Source organism: Schistocerca gregaria, chromosome 1 (genome assembly GCF_023897955.1).
Source record: "Schistocerca gregaria isolate iqSchGreg1 chromosome 1, iqSchGreg1.2, whole genome shotgun sequence".
Classification (NCBI taxonomy): domain Eukaryota; kingdom Metazoa; phylum Arthropoda; class Insecta; order Orthoptera; family Acrididae; genus Schistocerca; species Schistocerca gregaria.
This window is the reverse complement of record NC_064920.1, coordinates 862,141,752-862,161,175: the sequence shown is the minus strand read 5'-3', so window position 1 is coordinate 862,161,175 and position 19,424 is coordinate 862,141,752. Positions and strand designations below refer to the sequence as shown.

Here is a 19,424-nt window from a genome sequence, read left to right as displayed (position 1 = left end):
CTCCCTCACTCTGAGTTCATTTGCATAATTAGTGTCTCATTCCATGAGAACAAAAAAACTAGTTTTTCTTTAATTCAATCAGTAAGTAGGATACTCGAATATAACAAATATTTTCTACTAGTTCCGCATTAAATTATAGAGTTGTTCGCATTTTACAGCACAATAAAGCCGTTGTTGATTGTAAAATTGTAGAGAAAAATATGACTATTTCGGACTTGGAAGAGAAGCAACTGAAAGTTAGTCCGTTACCAAGACGTCTTAAATCTGAGTGTACAACATGCTCAACTTACAACAGTAGCAAAATGGTTTCCCTTAAAATGAAGATTAGGATTTGACGTCTCATCAATGACGAGGTCGTTACAGATGTAGCACAAGATAGGATTGAGGAAGGAAATTTACTGTAGAATAATTTATTTTTTATTCTCTCTCTCTCTCTCTCTCTCATATATATATATAGACTGAGGAAGGAAATTTACTGTAGAATAATTTATTTTTTATTCTCTCTCTCTCTCTCTCTCTCATATATATATATATATATATATATATATATATATATATATATATATATATATATATATAGTGCAAGACAGGAATAAATGGCGTGATTTGGTTCATGGGGTCACGAAGAGTCGGAACCGACCCCATGAACCAAATCACGCCATTTTTTCCTGTCTTGCACTTTCTCTCGTAGATCTTCCAGCATCTCACCCTCTGACATCCTCTTCTTCTAGCTCCTTGAATCTTCCGCAGCATTAATGTTTTTTCCAGCGAGGCATGCCTTCGCATTGTGTGTCCAAAGTAGGTCAGCTTTTGTTTTACCATTAGGCCTTCCAGGGAGAAATCTGGTTTTACTTGATCCAATATTGATCTGTTTTTTTTTTTTTTTTTTTTTTTTTTTTTTTTTTTTTTTTTTTGCTGTCCATGGAACTCTAAGACGTTTCCTCCAGCACCACAATTCAAAGGAGTCAATTCTTCGCCGTTCAGCCTTTCTAATGGTCCAAGTCTCACATCCATACATCACAACTGGAGAGACCATAGCCCGCACAATACGGATCTTTGTTGCTTGTGTTATATATCTGGACCTGTTAGCCTTGTCAAGGTTAGACATCGCCTGTCTACGGAGCAACAGGCGTCTACGGATTTCATGGCTGCAGTCGGCATCAGCAGAGATCTGGGAACCGAGATAACTGAATGTGGTCACTACCTCCAAGGTTTCTCCTGCTATATCCCACGAATTGATAGGTGTAGTTGCCATAATTTTCGTTTTCTTCACATTCAGCCTAAGACTGGTCTTTTCACTTTCGTCTTTCACCTTCAGCAAGAGTGTTCTCAATTCTTCTTCACTTTCTGCCAACAGGATCGTATCATCCGCGTACCTGAGGCTGTTTACATTTATTCCAGATATTTTAATTCCAGTTTCTCCTTTATCTAGCCTCGCATTCTGCTAACTAATTATTTCATTCAGCAGTATTAGATACGTATACTGGTAGTTGTTAGAAAAGTATAACGCATTACTACTTCAGCGAAATCGACGTAAAAAAAGATTATGAATGCAAGATGTAAAGTAAATAAAGAAATAAACTGAGATTGAACTAGGAAAATGAACTGATTAGTATTTTCGTAAGACAGAGGAAAGCTTCGTTAAGTAATCAGTATCATAACGATCCCATTATAAATTTTTTTTCATTACCAGGTTGGTGGACAGGCTTTCCGTTTATTTTGTAGTCGAGTAATAAAATGACAAAGACACCGAAACGTAGATGCTTTGTGGGTCATATTTTGTTAATTTGATTTGCATGAAGATGTATTTCCTCAGACGCTATGGATCGTGCAGTAACGACAATGACTCCTGTCACATTCCTAGTCGCTTCTCGTCAATTATTAACCTAGACATTGAATTTTTAATTTCATCTCATGACACTGTCGACGTCGTGTATCACTTTAGTTAAGGTGTCGTTGTCTCGAACTTAGTATACCCACTTTATGCTAAAACGATTAGCACGTACTGATGAACGACACTAATGCACTCAATAAACACTACTCGGCTGCCAAACTACCTAACTGGAACTGCCATTTAGACCATGTGCAGCTGGTTATACACCACCTGATCGGAAGTGTGTGGTCGTGCCTACGTAATGTGGAACTGACCACTAGATGTAAAAAGACGTGGACCCGCCAGTATAAGGAGGTGGGGAGTACTGTGTTCTCAGTAGAGTAGCAGTTACAGCAGAACTGGTCTGTGAGGAGCACTCAGCGATTCCGAATATGACGAGCCCTTGGCTGACACCTGACTGGCAACGTTGCGTTGCCCGAGCCACTTGTCGCTGAGATGACTGTGAAGTGGAAATGCGAAGGAACGACTACAGCTACAGCAAGGCCAGGCTTACTTCATGTACTGACAGATACGCATCATCCAGTATCGTGGAAGGTGGCTGTAAAAAATAGCATGAAATTAGGGGGAGCAATCAAACGTGAGTTCCGAAGTGCGACCAACAGGCGAGTTAGCACAGTGACTGTGGGTAGGGAGCTAAAAAGAATAGGGTACAACTGTCGAGCTGCTACGTACGCGACACCTGTACTAGTTTTTATGGCATCTATCCTAAAGCGAGAAAAATTATTCTGGAAAACCTATAGTGAAACATATATTACATAAAAAGTGGGGGACAATATACTGACATCCGCTCTGGTTCTTTAAGGGAAGGTGTACTATCTTTTGGTTCAAAAAACAGATTTTTAAAACTGAATTTTTGGGTTCATAAAAGTGTTTAGAATCCACCCCTGAACCGGTTTTTTCGAATACGGCAAGGAAATGTTTGTTATGCGCAGTTGAACAAAAAAATGCAGCTGCCTGAAATTGGCATTTTTCCCGCACCAGTTTTTTTTTTTTTTCTTTCGGAGGACGAGTTATTGTACTGGTGCTTCTGAGGAAACACAAAATTCAAATGAAAGCTTGAACGCTTGTGTTTGGAAGTTAGACCCCAAGCATTTGCATTCTGGTGCGAAACCTGTGGAGATTGCGACTTCCTTGGCAGTGATCAGCTTCAACGAAGGGTATTCAGCAATTCTGACCATGACAACGATGGACGTTACCGTGGGTCTCAATTCGACGCAGTTCGCCAAGCATTCGGACGACCACCGGATTCAAGCGGCCGAAAACCGCATGTCACCGGCCGTACGAGCGGCTCTGGAGCAACGCAGCCCAGATCGAGCAGAATGCCCTGTATGAGGAAGAGGAAGGACTAGGGTATGGACCCGGAATAGCAGATGGAACGTACGTTGCATAAAATTGCATTTATATGTAGTCAAAACAACAAACGTGTTTTTCTCGAAATGACGTCTTTTTCATCGCGCGTTATGGTAACGTCAAATCTACTTAACCGATTGGCATGATTCTTTGTTTTCGACGAAGCTAACTAAATTGTCTAGGAGTTGTACCACTTTTATTCCGATCCATCAACTACAAATATTTTTACTTAGTCGACTGAGCTTAAAAATCGAGAAAAAAACCTATTTTGTTTCAAATGGCCGCCATTTTGTTTCCTGTGGTACAAATAACTTAAGCGAGATACAACTCCTAAAGAATCTTATATACTTCTCTAAAGTCAATTTTGATTTCAGACGAGCCGGCTGACCTGTGACATACCGCGCGTGGAGGCCTACATCGAAATTTTGTTTCGTTCCGCCGGCACTTCCGCATCTGCTCTTCGACATTTCCGGTCGCCAAAATTCTAGTATGTAGTGGAATATGAACAAACATTTTGACCAAATTTGACGTTGATATCTATAACACATCTTGAGAAAAAAAATTCTCAAAGAACATGCTTTCTTCGGGCCAAACCTCCCCTTAACTAAAACAATTTTTCTTTTAAATAACGGCGTACAGCCTTGCTGCGGCTGCATGGCCTAGAGGTAAAACGTTTACATCATCTGTCGAAGAGCTTAACATCTCAGAGTAACCTTGATAAATTTAAACATGAGAAAGTATTATTATACGTGGGTGTCGCGTTGGTGTCTCTTCGTAAAGAAACGAAAATTATTTGCATTTTTTTAGCTCAAAAATACTGTTTTTGAAGCCGTAATCGATAGCCGTGAAGCGTTCTATTTGGATCACTGAGCTGGTAGTCCACAAATTACTATAAATACTGCAAATGCATTAAAGTTACTAATACTGTATATTCATATAAGGCATGTCAAAGAAAAATTATTTATACACTCTCAGGCGTTTATGCCTCAGAGAAGCTGCGAAAATATTTAAAGAAATGTTACGGCCAGTAATGGCGGCCAACAACGACTTTTATTGAAGCGCTATTACTGCGCTACAGCTGTCACTGAAAATTTGAAAAGCTACTACTTCCTGCATGGGGAACAACTGTCTACTTAAATGAAAAAAGTAATAACTCTTTTTTAATAATATTCTTTAACATTTATGAAGTTATTACAGACTTACAATGTTCAACGGCCGACTGTTGCGTTTATTCCAGAACAAGAAAAACTTGACAGTGAATTCTTAGTCCTTGCGCAATGATTAACAGATAAGATCTTTTCATTTTAATTACACAGAACAAAGAGCTTCTTTATTATTATACAATTTCGATGCCGGTCTATCGACATTATTCTTAAATCAATCTTAGGTCCTTTTTTCTTTACACACGACTCTATCAAAGTGTTTGTGCATAGTCAAAAGTATTTCAGCAAATAAAAATCTTCACTTTATTTAGTGTGATCACCAGGTATCGGTATACCTCAGTCTTAGCGATACCTGATGTGGCGGAAAGATCAACGCGTTTGGACAGTGGATGCCAAGAAAAGAGTTACAAAGAGTGATGTACCGCACTATTCTATGCGATAATCAGATGAAAGGCTTTGGGTTTGTTGTGCACCTCAGTCCAGACACTGGTTTGATGAAGCAGTACCTACTGCAACCAACATCCTTCTGAATATGTTTAGTGTATTCAATCTCTTGGTCTCCCTCTACGACTTTTTACCTTCTACGCTGCCCTCTAATACTAAGTTGGTGATCCCTTGATGCCTCAGAGTATGCCCTACCAGCCGATCCCTTCTTCTAGTCAAGTTGTGAAACAGATTTCTCTTCTCCCCAATTCCATTCAATACCTCCTCATTGGTTATGTGGTCTACCCATATAATCTTCAGCATTTTTCTGTAGCACCACATTTCGATAGCTTCTATTCTCTTCTTGTCTAAACTATTTATCGTCTATGTTTCACAACCATACATGGCTACATATCATACAAATACTTTCAGAAACGACTTCCTGACACTTAAATCTATACTCGACGTTAACAAATTTCTCTTCCTCAGCAACGCTTTCCTTGCCATTGCCAGTCTACATTTTATATCCTCTCTACTTCGACCATCATCAGTTATTTTACTCCCCAAATAACAAAACTCATTAACTGATTTAAGCCTCTCATTTCCTAATCTAATTCCCTCAGCGCCACACGATTTAATTCGACTACATTCCATTATCCTCGTTTTGCGTTTGTTGATGTTCATCTTATATCCTCCATTCGAGGCACCGTCCATTCCGTTCAGCTGCTCTTCCAGGTCCTTTGCTGTCTCTGACAGAATTACAATGTCATCGTCGAGCTTCAAAGTTTTTATTTTTTCTCCATGGATTTTAATTCCTACTCCGAATTTTTCTTTTGTTTCCTTTACTGCTTGCTCAATATGCAGACTGAATAAAATCAGGTATAGGCTGTCTCACTCCCTTCCCAACCGCTGCTTCCCTTTCATGCCCCTTGACTCTTGTAACTGCCATCTGGTTTCTGTACAAATTGTAAATAGCCTTTCGCTCCCTGTATTTTACCTCTGCCACCTTCAGAATAATGTTCCTGTAATGGACTGAATAGCCCATAGTACCGACCTCATCCTATTGTAACAACTTTGGGATGAATGAGAATGTGGAGTTAGCTGTAGATCCCAGCGTCTAGTAACGCAAAACCCTGATTTAAATCCCAAACCTTCTACAGTGTGCAGTGGAGGAAGAGCATTTGCTACGAACTGTCCGACGGGTGAAGACGTCGCGCGTTGTGTGAAGTCAAGGTGCTATTCAAGATGGGCTGGCCGTGGTGGCCAAGCAGTTCTACGCGCTTCAGTCTGGAGCAGCCCGACCGCTACGGACGCAGGTTCGATCCTGCCTCGGGCATGGATATGCGTGATGTCCTTAGGTTGGTTAATTTTAAGTAGTTCTAAGTTCTAGGGGACTGATGACCTCAGCTGTTAAGTCCCGTAGTGCTCAGAGCCATTTATTCAAGATGGGCACACTACTTACTACGACAAGAGTCATTCTATCCAATTTGTCTCTGTTCTTTTCACACTTCAGTGCAGTTGTAATGTCTCATCAGAGGAACCGTATACGCAATGGACCGGAGGGTATTTCATGAATTCAGGAAACGCAGACCAACGACTCAGAGTAACGTGGAGCAAGGAAAGCAGGAGTGTCCCTACGAATATAGAAAGTAGCGTGGTGGTATTGTTTGATCAGCGTAGAGTCTTCGAAAGCAGGCGGAAAATCTGAAATGGGATGAAAGCAGAGGCGAGGGGAACATGTGCCGATAGGGACTGAGGAACCTTGAAGTTCTCGTGTGGGAAAACTTTTGATCTCAGGGGAAGGAAGGACTACTGAAATCTGTCTAAAGCGGCTCTGGTTAGTCGTTAATATGGTAATGGCGAGGGTTCCTCATTTATGATAAATCAAAGATCGCTTATAAGAACTAAAAATAATGCAAGAATATGGAACATAGATGAATTCTTTTAAACAGCTCGGAAGAAGTAGCTGTTGGATGCAGTCCAGGCAGTGAGAGAGTCGCTGGGGGAGTGAGGTCGGTGCAGCTGGACTACCTTGCAAGGTATCAAGTGAAACTTCACATGTGTGTCACTGTTTCGGTAGATGCTTTTGGTGTCGGAGCAAAACTGTAGGCAGACTCGTCTGGGGGTGCTGCTATATGACTGATTGGTTACAGGTTCTTAGTGTGTAAGCTAATAACAGATTACTGGACGTCAGCAGTAGAATGTACATTTACAAATACGTTTTTAAGGAGGGTCTGTTAGGTTGCCGTGGCGAAATAACTAAATTTAGTTTATGTGTCAATAAAAATATATCTCGTGTGTAACTGGTGCTCCACATCCCGTAAGTATTTGAGAAGCGTCGTATTTTAACCGATGAGAGCTATTCATAAATAATTCTTTATTTTCAACGGGATTCTGTCTTCAGATACCTTGAAGTCATTTACAGTAGTTCAAAAATTGTTCAAATGGCTCTGAGCACTATGCGACTTAACTTCTAAGGTCATCAGTCGCCTAGAACTTAGAACTACTTAAACCTAACTAACCTAAGGACATCACAAGCATCCATCGCCGAGGCAGGATTCGAACCTGCGACCGTAGCGGTCGCGCGGTTCCAGACTGAAGGGCCTAGATACGCCCGGCCACACCGGCCGGCATTTACAGTAGTGTTCATGACAATATTAATACTATGTCGCCAAGTAACACAAAATTCATCCTGCTGTAATCGAATTCCAGCTTCTTGTGAGGAGGAATTCTATTTACACGTGCCTCTAAACATTTCATGACTGGCTGAAATGGAACTGCATTCACAAAAGGCAGCAATTCCTGTCAGGTCTGAATTAAGCTTCCAGTCGCCAGTAGGCAGAGTGACTCTACACGAGACGGTGTTAGTAACTATATTAAATATAGTTTTAGCAGAAAACGGTTAAGCTCTAGTGATTTTGGGGTACAGTCGAGGAGCGGTAGAACGCCCATTAAACCGGCAATCTATGTGTGGACGCCAGTGAACACAGCTGTTCCCATCTAGGACGGCAAAAGTGTCCACAGCTAATCCATCAGAAGATACAGAAGAAAGGGCAACACGTGGTCACTGAGAAAATTGGTATGAAAATTTGTATGTTCACGGTTTTGAGTTTAACTATTATTCGTCATCATTTATTGCATGACAAGAGAAAAACTCCGCAATGCTAAATGACGAAGGTGGATTACTAACGGAACTTAACGGGAGTAAGCCTTGCTTGGCGCTCGAACGTTCAATGCGCAGAAACTTCGGTGCGAAATGGAATTCACAATTTTTCTAAATTTAAATTGCCGCCAAATAACTGAGCTAGTCATTAGTTACAACACCATTGCGCTGTTCCAAAGTGAAGAAGCGTTTATACCACCGAATACTCGTTCACTATGTGACACACCGAGTTAGGAAGCAGACACATTTTAGTAGCACACATGAGCAAGGTATGTGGCTGGGGAGAAGCGGCTCAGAAAAGTTGAATTAACAACTAGTGCAGTGGTACTTCCTAGACGTATAATCGTAGATCTCAGATAAATTATCTTATTGTGATGACAAGCCGGCACTGTTAGTCGACCACTTGGGTCGGTATAATAAACTACCCATTATAAAATGCAGTTGATCTATTATTTACTTTATGTTGCATTTTTGGAGGAAAGGACATTGCTAACGATCCACAGCTGTATTAAATATTATGAAACTTATTCAAAGATTGCGAATTCAAAAATGGTTCAAATGGCTCTGAGCACTATAGGACTTAACTTCTGAGGTCATCAGTCCCCTAGAAATTAGAATTACTTAAACCTAACTATCCTAAGGACAACACACACATCCATGCCCGAGGCAGGATTTGAACCTGCTACCGCAGCGGTCGCGCGGTTCCAGACTGCAGCGCCTAGAACCGGTCGGCCACACCGGCCGGCCGATAGCGAATTTCTCTGACGTTAGCTGTATTGGGTATAGATACACAATCTCTTTTCATATGACACCAATAGATCGAATACCTATACCTAGTGTAACTGACATCGAATGAATTCGTTTCATAATAATCTATTGCTGTAGCTTCAATTCAAGCACTGATAGACAATACAAAGTCTGGTGGCAATCCGCCAGTGTTACCGTAGGCTAATGATGCGCTTTTGGCGCTGATCTTAGTGTCGAACCATTGCGCAAAACAGAGGCAAAAAGGAGATGCAGGTAATCTGAATTGTAGTACGTCAGGAGACACTCCTTGGAGCCAGCAGTAACACTGGTATAAATATATTAGCAGATCAGAAGTCGCAAAATACGCTCTATCCGTGGGTGCAAATGTAGAAAATTTCTACAATCTAGTTAGTTGAAACCATGGAGGATGCTGCAGCTAAAAGTGCAAATTGAAACTTTCATTTGGTAACGTATGACGCAACAAAATTTCAAAACACAGCAAACTCCACACCTACTCTTGGAACGCATCCTGTATGTGCATACTTAAATGTTGAAATTACAATTTCATTCAAATCGCTGAGCTACTTACGTACCTACAGGCTTGTAACGCCGAAAATTAGTCCGGGGGCCAGTTTCTGAGGAGGCCACGGAGTTCGGACCACGCATTTACTTCCGACTTTGTACCTCTGTGGAAGTCTATTTGGATAACAAATGGGTGCGAGTAGTAAGATGTACTACTCAGACTATTTCGAGAAAATCGCAAGAGAAGTATTAGGCGGTTAATCTGTACCAGTACGTGGCGGTTCTAAGCAGACGATGGCGGCGTCGAAATGGTTTGATTTTAAGCTTTGTAATAGCAAGATCGCTGGGTCGAGTCTTGCTCATTTTTTAGTTTGGTCATATTATGTATTTCGCATAGATGACATATGAAAGATAATGTAATGAAAAAACAGGTGTACCTGAATGAACATTTATTGACTTTGCAATGTTATTTGGCTGTTTTATCTATTGTAACTATCGATGAGTAAACGATAAAACGCATAAGGTTTTTTGAAAATGTGTACCTGTCACGATTTACGAATAAAGTCCACTTCTTGAAGAAGACTATCACAGTACACGAACGCATGTCTTAACAGACGTTTTGCAACTGCATTATGCATTGCATCACCACGACAGTCATCATCCATAATGTCGAAGTATCAGGAGACATCTCCATATTTTCAGTAAAAGTCAAAATTTGAATTTAAAAAATGTCGCACGTACTATTATTGTCTCTAAAGTACATGTTATGATTGTTTTCACATTACCCTTATATTCTGGTATATTTTAACTCATTGTATTACTGAACAGAATTATTATCGAGCTTTGACCGGGCTGTCCAAGTCTGTCCCTGGTACTTGAAACTTGTATCTGCTGGTCGAAGCGTCCAGGTACAAAGCAGTTCCGAGTACCTTAACTGATTGCAGGTATAACGGATTTAGCAGATCACGACAGGCATACATTTTCAGAAAAACTTTATGTAAGTTTGGTCGTTTACTTACCGATAACTATAAATTTAAAACGTATTGTTATAATTAAAATTCATGAACATCATAATACCATTTAAAATTAAATAAAAGTTAATGGAAATACGCGTTTTGTCCCATTATATTACCTTTCAAATGTCATATATATGAAATAATATGACCAGCGTTGAAAAAATATACATTTAAAAGAATGAGCTCGGCTCGATCCAGAGACTTAGCGATTACGGAGTTTGAAAATTAACCACTTTACCGTTGTAATCTCGTGGATAATGCCACAATACACTGGTACGTATTCGATGGGTAAAACTTTTCTTGCGCATTTCTCGAAATTGCCTAGGTAGTACGCCGTAACTACTTGTAAATTATGTTCTCCTAATGGACTACCAATAGTGTACAAAGTTTGAAGTAAATCCATGGTTCGAACGTCTTCGCCTCCTCTTGCGCGATGACAGATCGCGGCGAAGCTACCTGCGTAGCACGGAGTAGGGTGTGTGCTGGTGGTGGTGGGGGAGCTAAGGGGCTGCAGCAACCACCTGCTACGGTCGGCCATTATCTCACCTCGAAGGCCGCAAACAGAATTAACCAAACAGAAGCGGGAGAGCTAAAGGCTGTCCGGCCAAATTGATTGGCCGCAGTTGAATCGAATTGACTTGGATTGATCTCGGAATAACATTGGAATCCTTTCAAGGAGGACGAGGCGGCCGCCGGCGCCGTTCTCATGGAAGATTCATGTCGCGCCGGCGAAGAGCAGCGCGTGGCGATAAAGGCGCGAGGGACAAGCCCGAATTATTCCATCAGACTTAGTGGCCGCCGCCTTAACATAGGGCGTTTGTCAGCGTCCGCGCTGAGTTACGGCCAGGGCCACTCGCCTGATGACAGCAGGTGGGGCCCAGAGCTGTTGCCGGACGCTGGTGTCCTATGCGAGGCGCGGCGCGGCGTCGCGCTGTCCCGTACTGCCACGTGCTTTGAGCGCCCTCTGGGTGCTTGATGAACAACCCACGAGTTTTTCAAGCCGCCGGGGCACCTTTTGGAAACGGAACGTAGCAGTGTCATACAAATACAAAAGCCGTCGCCGCACGGGACGAGTTAGCTATCGTTGACGTGGGAGTCAACGAGTTTTGTGACTTCGCTTCCTCCTGTTTCACTTTGAGACCCATTTCGTCACATGAAACATAAAATAAGCAAATTAGAATCAATAGGAGGTAAGAACGCTCACTACATCACAAGCAATAGATAAGACTCTATCTGTCGTGTTCAGTAGAAGCCCATATTGTTATACGCTACACCGTGTGAATATATGCTGTTTATAACCACCATCTCATTGAACGTCTCCGGAGCGAATCGTTATTGGTACGATTTGCTGCAATAAAACGACAGGGAGCGTCATATTCGTGGTTAAAGAATGTTCGTGTTTAGTTACTTTCATGTTATAACTTCTGTATTATGACAATAAGCCGTTTTAAGGTAACGATCCATTAAATATCCATGAAACCGCGTCGTTCTTGTTAGGACTTCTTAAAACTAAATGTCAGATAATAACATTTTGGCGATGAAGGCGTATAGAAGACGGTAACATAAAATACGAGGTGATTAGTAGCAGAGTTTCAACACAGCGTAATTGGTTGGGGTGCCACGTTATAATAGTGGAGGTAGATTGGCAGAGGGTTTGTGTCCTGCTGTAAACAGTTTCTTTTCATCTTCACGTTTTCTAAAAGGTTGTGGGAGTTTCTCATGAATATAATAAAATTGATTTCTGTAATACCTGACTTGATAGAAAAAAAAACTGGATGTCGATTTTGAACATATACTGGATCCAGTTCTAGAGTCAGAGTCTACCAAAGCTTTGGAAGTCATACAAGTCAGGTATTGCAGATAACATACCTCCGGAACTTCTACAAATCTTAGGTGAAGTACAACCAAACAATTATTCTAGTTAGTTTGTACAGTTTGTGAGACTGTAGATGTAGCAATGGATATTTGGGAGAATACGGCCCACAAATACCGAAGGGAGCAAAAGCAACAGCAGATACATCCACGTTAGAGATGACAATAATGCACAGGAAAACACCAAAGAAAATTGAGTATCTGGTAGATGACGATCACTTCGATTTCAGGAAAGATAAAGGTTCCAGGCAAGTCATTCTGAACTTGATAATGGCCACTAGGTATAAGAAAAATCAAGAGGTTTTCTAGACCTGGAGAGAGCTTTCGATGACGTGAAATGGTGCAATGTTTTTAAATTATCAGAAAAATAGAAATAAGCTACAGTGAAGAACGGAGAACATACTATATGCAAAAGACCTGTATGGGAACCATCAGAATGGAATACCAAGAAGGAAGTGCTCTGATGAAGAACAGCCAAAGGCATGAGAAATCCTTGATTCATATTGTTTAGACTGTACATCGAAAAAGCAATGACACACATATAAATAATGTTTCAGGAGAAAGATTAAAAGCCAACATTGCTACCGTTAGCGAAAATGGTGAAGATTCGCAGGACTTGTTAGTTGAAATGAACTGTCTACTGATCACGGAATATCGGCTGAGAGTAAACGAAGAGATGAAAAAGTTATGGCGAGTAGCAGAAATGAGATTAGCGGTAAACGTGACATCAAAATTGCGGATCACGTAGTAGGCGAAGTGAAGGAGGTATGCTACTTTTGAAGTGGAATAACGCGTGACGTGGAAAGTAAGAAGAATATGTATGTGAAGTAGACTTGCAGAGGCAAGAGGAAGATCCTTTGCTGAAGAGAGTCTAGTAGCATCAAATATGTGCTTTAGTTTCAGAGAGCAGTTTCTGCAGAACTGAATTATACAGTAGTAAACTGTGGGCTGCGGGAAAACTGGAAAAGATGGAAATCAAAGTGTTTGAGACGTGATGTAACAGAAGGATGATAAAAATGAATGATAAGAAATAAGGAGATTCTCTGCAGAATCGGCGAGGAAAGGAATACGTGGAAAGCAGTGACTATAAGAAGTGGCAAGAGTAGAGGACAACTTGACTTCTATGAGTATCTTCAGTCGTAGAAGGCAAGAGCTATGGGGGTTCAAAAAATGGCTCTGAGCACTATGGTACTTAACATCTGTGGTCATCAGTCCCCTAGAACTTAGAACTACTTAAATCTAACTAACCTAAGGACATCACACACAACCATGCCCGAAGCAGGATTCGAACCTGCGACCGTAGCAGTCGCGCGGTTCCGGACTGCGCGCCTAGAACCGCGAGACCACACCGGCCGGCAGCTATGGGGGAGAATAAAAAAAAAGGAAACCCCGCGATTAAACTCTAAAATCCACGCATAGTCGACCGACCGCTGTATCATCTTCAAGTTCATCATCAGATGCGGTATGGAGGAGCATGGGATCAGTACACCGCACTTCCGCCCGTTGTCGACGTTTCAACCTTGGATACGCTACCCCTCAATCAAGTAGCTCCTCAGTTGACATCAAGAGGTTGAGAGTATCCCGGTCCAATCCTTCCACAAAAGGAAAAGCTTCCGGGAATATCTAGAATCGAACACGGGTCAGCCGTATCAGGGCCTGTCACGTTGACCAACCTGATACGGAGGCAGACATTGGGGAAAATAGAGATCAGAATACATACAACAATATTTGAAGACGTTGTGTGTAAGTGTTAGTCTGAACTGAAGAAGTTGGCATAGAATTTGATATCGTGGCTTGTTGCATTTAACGGCAAAAATTAGATTAACAGCATCATAATTTTGTCGCTATAAAACGACGTAGTTCCAGAAGCAGATACATGAGTTCATCGACATTTGTCGTAAAATAGACGTTGGCGCAAAAGAACTAAAAAGAAGTTACTCGTTGTCGAACACACATAAAAAAGCACTCCGTCTTCAGGCCACAAGTGGCCCATCGGGACCATCCGACCCCCGCATCATCCTCAGCTGAGGATGCGGATAGGAGGGGCGTGAACACACATATAAAGCTCACTTAAAATACAGTTAATTCTTGAAGTAAGTATGTGTGTGAAAGCTACCATCAGTGTCACAATGATTGGGACCAGTAATACACAAATTGATACCTCAACTCCATAGCTCTCAGTCAGGAAAGGTCGATTGCCTTGGGCGAACACCACAATCTTACCAGCCAACTACCAACTTGTACTGTCAGCTCATTGGCAGGTGCAACCCTTATCACATAGCTTTCTTGTTTCTAATTTCCGATTCTTGTGAAAACTGATACCTTGAAGTAACAGTATATAATTTTACAATTCACTTTTAGTTTGTTTGTATTCGAAAAGAATGTATTCCATTGTGACACCCGCGAACTGGAAAGTCATGAATCTTCTGTGTACCATCTCTCCCAGGATGGCAATAAATTTTCTTCGGGTTCTCTATCTGTTCAAAGATGTTCGTAGAACGTGTGGCACACATCGTTTTTAAAATGATTTCAGAGAAATAGTAAGAGAATTTTTTCAAGCCATCAGCCAGTTAAATACCATGCTGCTACTCGGCCGACGAGCCGAGAAGATTAGCGATAGAAATAAGCTCAGACTCGTACATCAGAGGCTTTTGGAAGTCTATTAATATCACTGTTACGCTAAGTGACATATACACTGATCGAAAGAAGTGTCGCTTTTTCCAAACTCTGGAGTTGTTTCCCATTTCCATGGCAACGAATGCGTTTGAAATTTGTCGTCTGTAATGGCACAGAAGTGTGGCGCCCTGTGACGTCACCTTCGGTATCGGCGGCGCTTCACAGATCAAGGTTTTGATATATGCGAAAAAAAGCCACAGCTCAGAAGTGAGGTGCACGATGGATTAATGAATTCACATTGGCGCCATATTTTATCACAGTTATACCCAGCGCTACCGCAGGAGTGTCACACGATGGGAAGGTCATCACAACCCCTCTTACCCACATTTCACGCCATTCTTTGACGCCTCTGCGATGTAAGTCAGAGCCGCGACTCATGGCACTGAAATCACGTGGTTTCCTTTAGGGTAGCAGTGGAAAACATTTAAGACATACCGCCACTCAGAGTCGACACGATAAACCCTAAGTAGGTGGCACAAAAGGCTTCAGTCAAACTACTCCTTCCCATGTAACGTTGATTCCCACATATTACGCAGTCGAAAACAACGGTCTGCACTGCTGATCCCCCGGATGATTCAACGTAAGGACATGGTCGGGCGCCAACCCATTGAACGTGATCTGACTCTTTTAGAGTGTAGTGCGACCGCAATTGTTGATCTGGTATACAGGATGGAACCACTAAGGACCATTCAAAAGAATTCGACGAAATCTAAATGTGATCTGAAGCAACAAAGGGCGTTTGTGCTTTATCAGCCATCCTGCTTCGCGCCCACCTGTGGCGTGATCATGGAGGGGTGCTCCACTGACCTATGCATGAATAAAACGGTTTTTTGCAACATCCGCCTTGCCAACCACGCATCTTTGTTCAGCACTTTACAAATGTACCTGTCACAGACCTCGACACGCATTCAGCTAACTGGTGCTCTGCTGCCTGCTTTAGCATCTAAGGTGGGGCAACCTCTTCGATACGCTTTAGGTGGGATTGCCTGAGGGCAGATTTTAGGCACCTTCGACCCAAATTTCGAAATTATGAGCCACAATGGGAGACAATTAAATGGTTTCGAAAATCGCCTTTCTTTTGCAAAGTGTATTGTCTCACGACCTTCGCCAATATTTTTGCGGTATGTGATACATCTAAGCTCTATTGAAATATTTGCTCTCGTAGTTAACATGTGCATAGTGGTCCAACTTCTGTGTAAAGAATGTTCAAGGTATAGTAGGGAGAACTCTCACGGGAGGTGACTGTGAGTACTCATGTAGGTGGTGGTTCTGAGTGCTCACATAGTTGGTGGTGGGGAGTACACTTTTAGGTGGCGGCTGGAAGTGCTCACGTAGATGGTGATGAGGAGTACTCGCGTGGATGATGCTGGGTAGTATTTGTATAAGCAGTGGTTGGAAGTACTCATGGACAAAGGTGGTGTTTGGGAGTAGTCACATTTTATGAAAGAAGTGATATGTAGCTGTCTAGAGGTGATGTGCCATAATGTATTAAGTTCTCTCTGCAGAATTTTGACGAACCACTTTTAGTTGACAGATTATACAGAGTGTTTCAAAAATACATTTAAAGCTTTGGGGACAGGTTCCTTACTCCGAACTAATAAAAAAAATCTACTAAAAATGGGTTCTAAAAGGTCTGCCTTATGAGCTAAGAGCATTTGTCATCTTCGATACAGCGAAACACGTCTCTTTTAGAGTAAGGGTTTTGGGGAGGAGGTGGAATGGACCAAATAAAAAAAAAACAAAAATCCAGTAAGAAATGGACTGAATAATGCATACCTTAAGAGGTATCAGCACTTGTTCAATATAAGGGATATGTTTCACTGTAGCAAAGACGAATTCCTGCCACAAATCCACAGTAGCTCTGTTTAATGTATCTGGCTTGGCGATAATTCAGCATATGTCCAGTCACTGTAGTTTATCAGTATATTTTGTGCAACTGACTTCAATTTAACAGGGTTAGGATTGAATCAGGATTGCGTTGCAAGGGCCTAACTATTCTGCAATGGGAGTCCTGTGAGCCAGTGAACACAGTCACTTTCTAATTGAACACTGTTCCCTCATTACAGATTTTATTTATGCATTAGATGGATCGACATTCCATATGAAATATTAATGTTTAGTATCTCGGTGTTTATATTTAGCACCTATCACTGACCATTGCTCTGACTTTATAGCGTACGGTTTTTGACCGTCATAGCTTTGGGGGCCTTCAGATTGGGTTACTTTCATTTTGTACACTGATTACAGGCCTTTGACTGAAAGAATGCGGGAGACTTTAATGTAAATTTCTTGAGTAGAATTGAAGAATATTGACAAAAGAAAAAAGCTAAATATGTAGATCTCTTGTATCTTAGAAGAATTTAAGAGAAAAGTAGTCATTTACTCAAAAAAGTAATGTCACTATATCTCTCCAGACTGACAATAATTTAAGTTTGAAATTGTGTAACAGCATTGAGAAATACATATGATCAATCGGATATTTATAAACTGTACTGCCAACAGTGTGACCATTTCTATGTTGGTTAGAACGGCAGAAAACTAAGAAGCATATTCAAGGAACACTCTTACCAAAGTAACTCATTACCTTTAGGCACACAATTAAAATTTCACAAGCAGACAGTATGAATGGACAATTGGGAATACTTCATAAAGGTAATAAGGAATTACTCATAAATTTACTCAAGGAATGAGTAGTATTCTTGAGTGTGCAAAAACACCCAGAATAAATTTTGGAATAAACAAGCAGATTCAAAAAACAAGAAATACTTAAAATAATTCACTGAAGTGTTCAGTACCTTGTATATGACACCCTACGTTGTATACCATCATTGACATATCCATTTTAAAATATAAGTTTGTTTTTTAGTACCGCATTATGTGATATTATCCTTTAACTATCACGGATTATACACTACATGTCATAACATAAATTACTACAGCTAATGCATGCTAATGTATATTATTATACTTTGTACATTATTACACTATAAACTCTGAGATATTATCACAGTTTTCTCTTTTTTCATCATACATTTATACAATTGACTAATACTTTTATGTTTCTATGTTCAGAGTCAATTTTTGGACACACGTTTTAGTAAATTTTAAGACTAAACAAATGAAGTAGCTCTTGCTATATCTGTTCTTTGGTTAGTTCTCCATAACACGCATCCATTGTTATTTACTCTTTGATTTGTTTAAAAGTGGTTGATATCAATTACAGCTGTGGTTTTGGATCTGCTACAGCACCTCTTTAGATGAGACACCTGTTTATTTTTTTGTGTCCAGCACTTTTGATGGGGTTATAGCCATAACATTCCCATACAGATACGATGTGGCAAGATACCAAACAAAATATTAGACATTTTGGAAGTATTGTGTTACATCAGCTATTCTGTAACTAATTGCACGCTATGCAATTGTCATTATTTCATATTGTTTGCTCTAGACAGATACTGTTATTAAATGAAGAATGTATCGAGATCTGCACATCAAAAATTTTGCAGAATACTTAACAATTATTTGCAAGTGCTTTAAAAACGGTACTCACGTGAGTGGTTGTGGGAAGCACTCGCGTAGTTGGTGGTGGGGAGTACTCACGTACGAGTAGGTGGTGGTGGGCAGTACTCAAGTGGATAGTGGTGAGGTGTACCCGGAGAATCCACGTAGGTGATGGTGGTGGCCAGTACTCACGTAGGTGGTGGTTGTGAGCATGGGTTTGCTGGCGGTGAGTACTCACGTAGGTGGTGGTGGGCAGTGCGCAGATGTAGACGGCAAGCAGCAGCACAGCGACGAACGCCTCACGGTGCCGGCCGAGCACGCGCGGATACTCGTCGCACAGCGCTGTGATCATCGCCTCCAGGCCGCCAAACGTACTGTCCAGCCCTGCACACACCACATGCCCTCACTCAACAGGTTCACGAGGAAATTTTTGGGTATAATTCACGTTACAGAGAACGCAGTTCATTTCAGATCTACATCTACATGGATACTCTGCAAATCACATTTAAGTGCCTGGCAGAGGGTTCATCGAACCACCTTCACAATTCTCTATTATTCCAATCGGGAACAGAGCGTGGAAACAATGAACACCTGTATCTTTTCGCACGAGCTCTGATTTCCATTATTTTATCGTGGTGATCGTTCCTCCCTATGTAGGTCGCTGTCAACAAAATACACTCCTGGAAATGGAAAAAAGAACACATTGACACCGGTGTATCAGACCCACCATACTTGCTCCGGACACTGCGACAGGGCTGTACAAGCAATGATCACACGCACGGCACAGCGGACTCACCAGGAACCGCGGTGTTGGCCGTCGAATGGCGCTAGCTGCGCAGCATTTGTGCACCGCCGCCGTCAGTGTCAGCCAGTTTGCCGTGGCATACGGAGCTCCATCGCAGTCTTTAACACTGGTAGCATGCCGCGACAGCGTGGACGTGAACCGTATGTGCAGTTGACGGACTTTGAGCGAGGGCGTATAGTGGGCATGCGGGAGGCCGGGTGGACGTACCGCCGAATTGCTCAACACGTGGGGCGTGAGGTCTCCACAGTATATCGATGTTGTCGCCAGTGGTCGGCGGAAGGTGCATGTGCCC

At 41.6% G+C, this 19,424-nt stretch overlaps 1 protein-coding gene across 1 annotated transcript in view; it reads right to left on the bottom strand.

Annotated features, from left to right (window-relative positions):
- The window catches only part of LOC126272906 (sodium-dependent serotonin transporter-like), a 1,032,532-nt gene that overhangs the window by 85,770 nt on the left and 927,338 nt on the right, over nt 1-19,424 (bottom strand). The window contains exon 10 of the mRNA XM_049976173.1: nt 18,566-18,711. Within this exon, the coding sequence (XP_049832130.1) occupies nt 18,566-18,711 (146 nt within the window). The remainder of the gene's footprint in view (nt 1-18,565; nt 18,712-19,424) is intronic.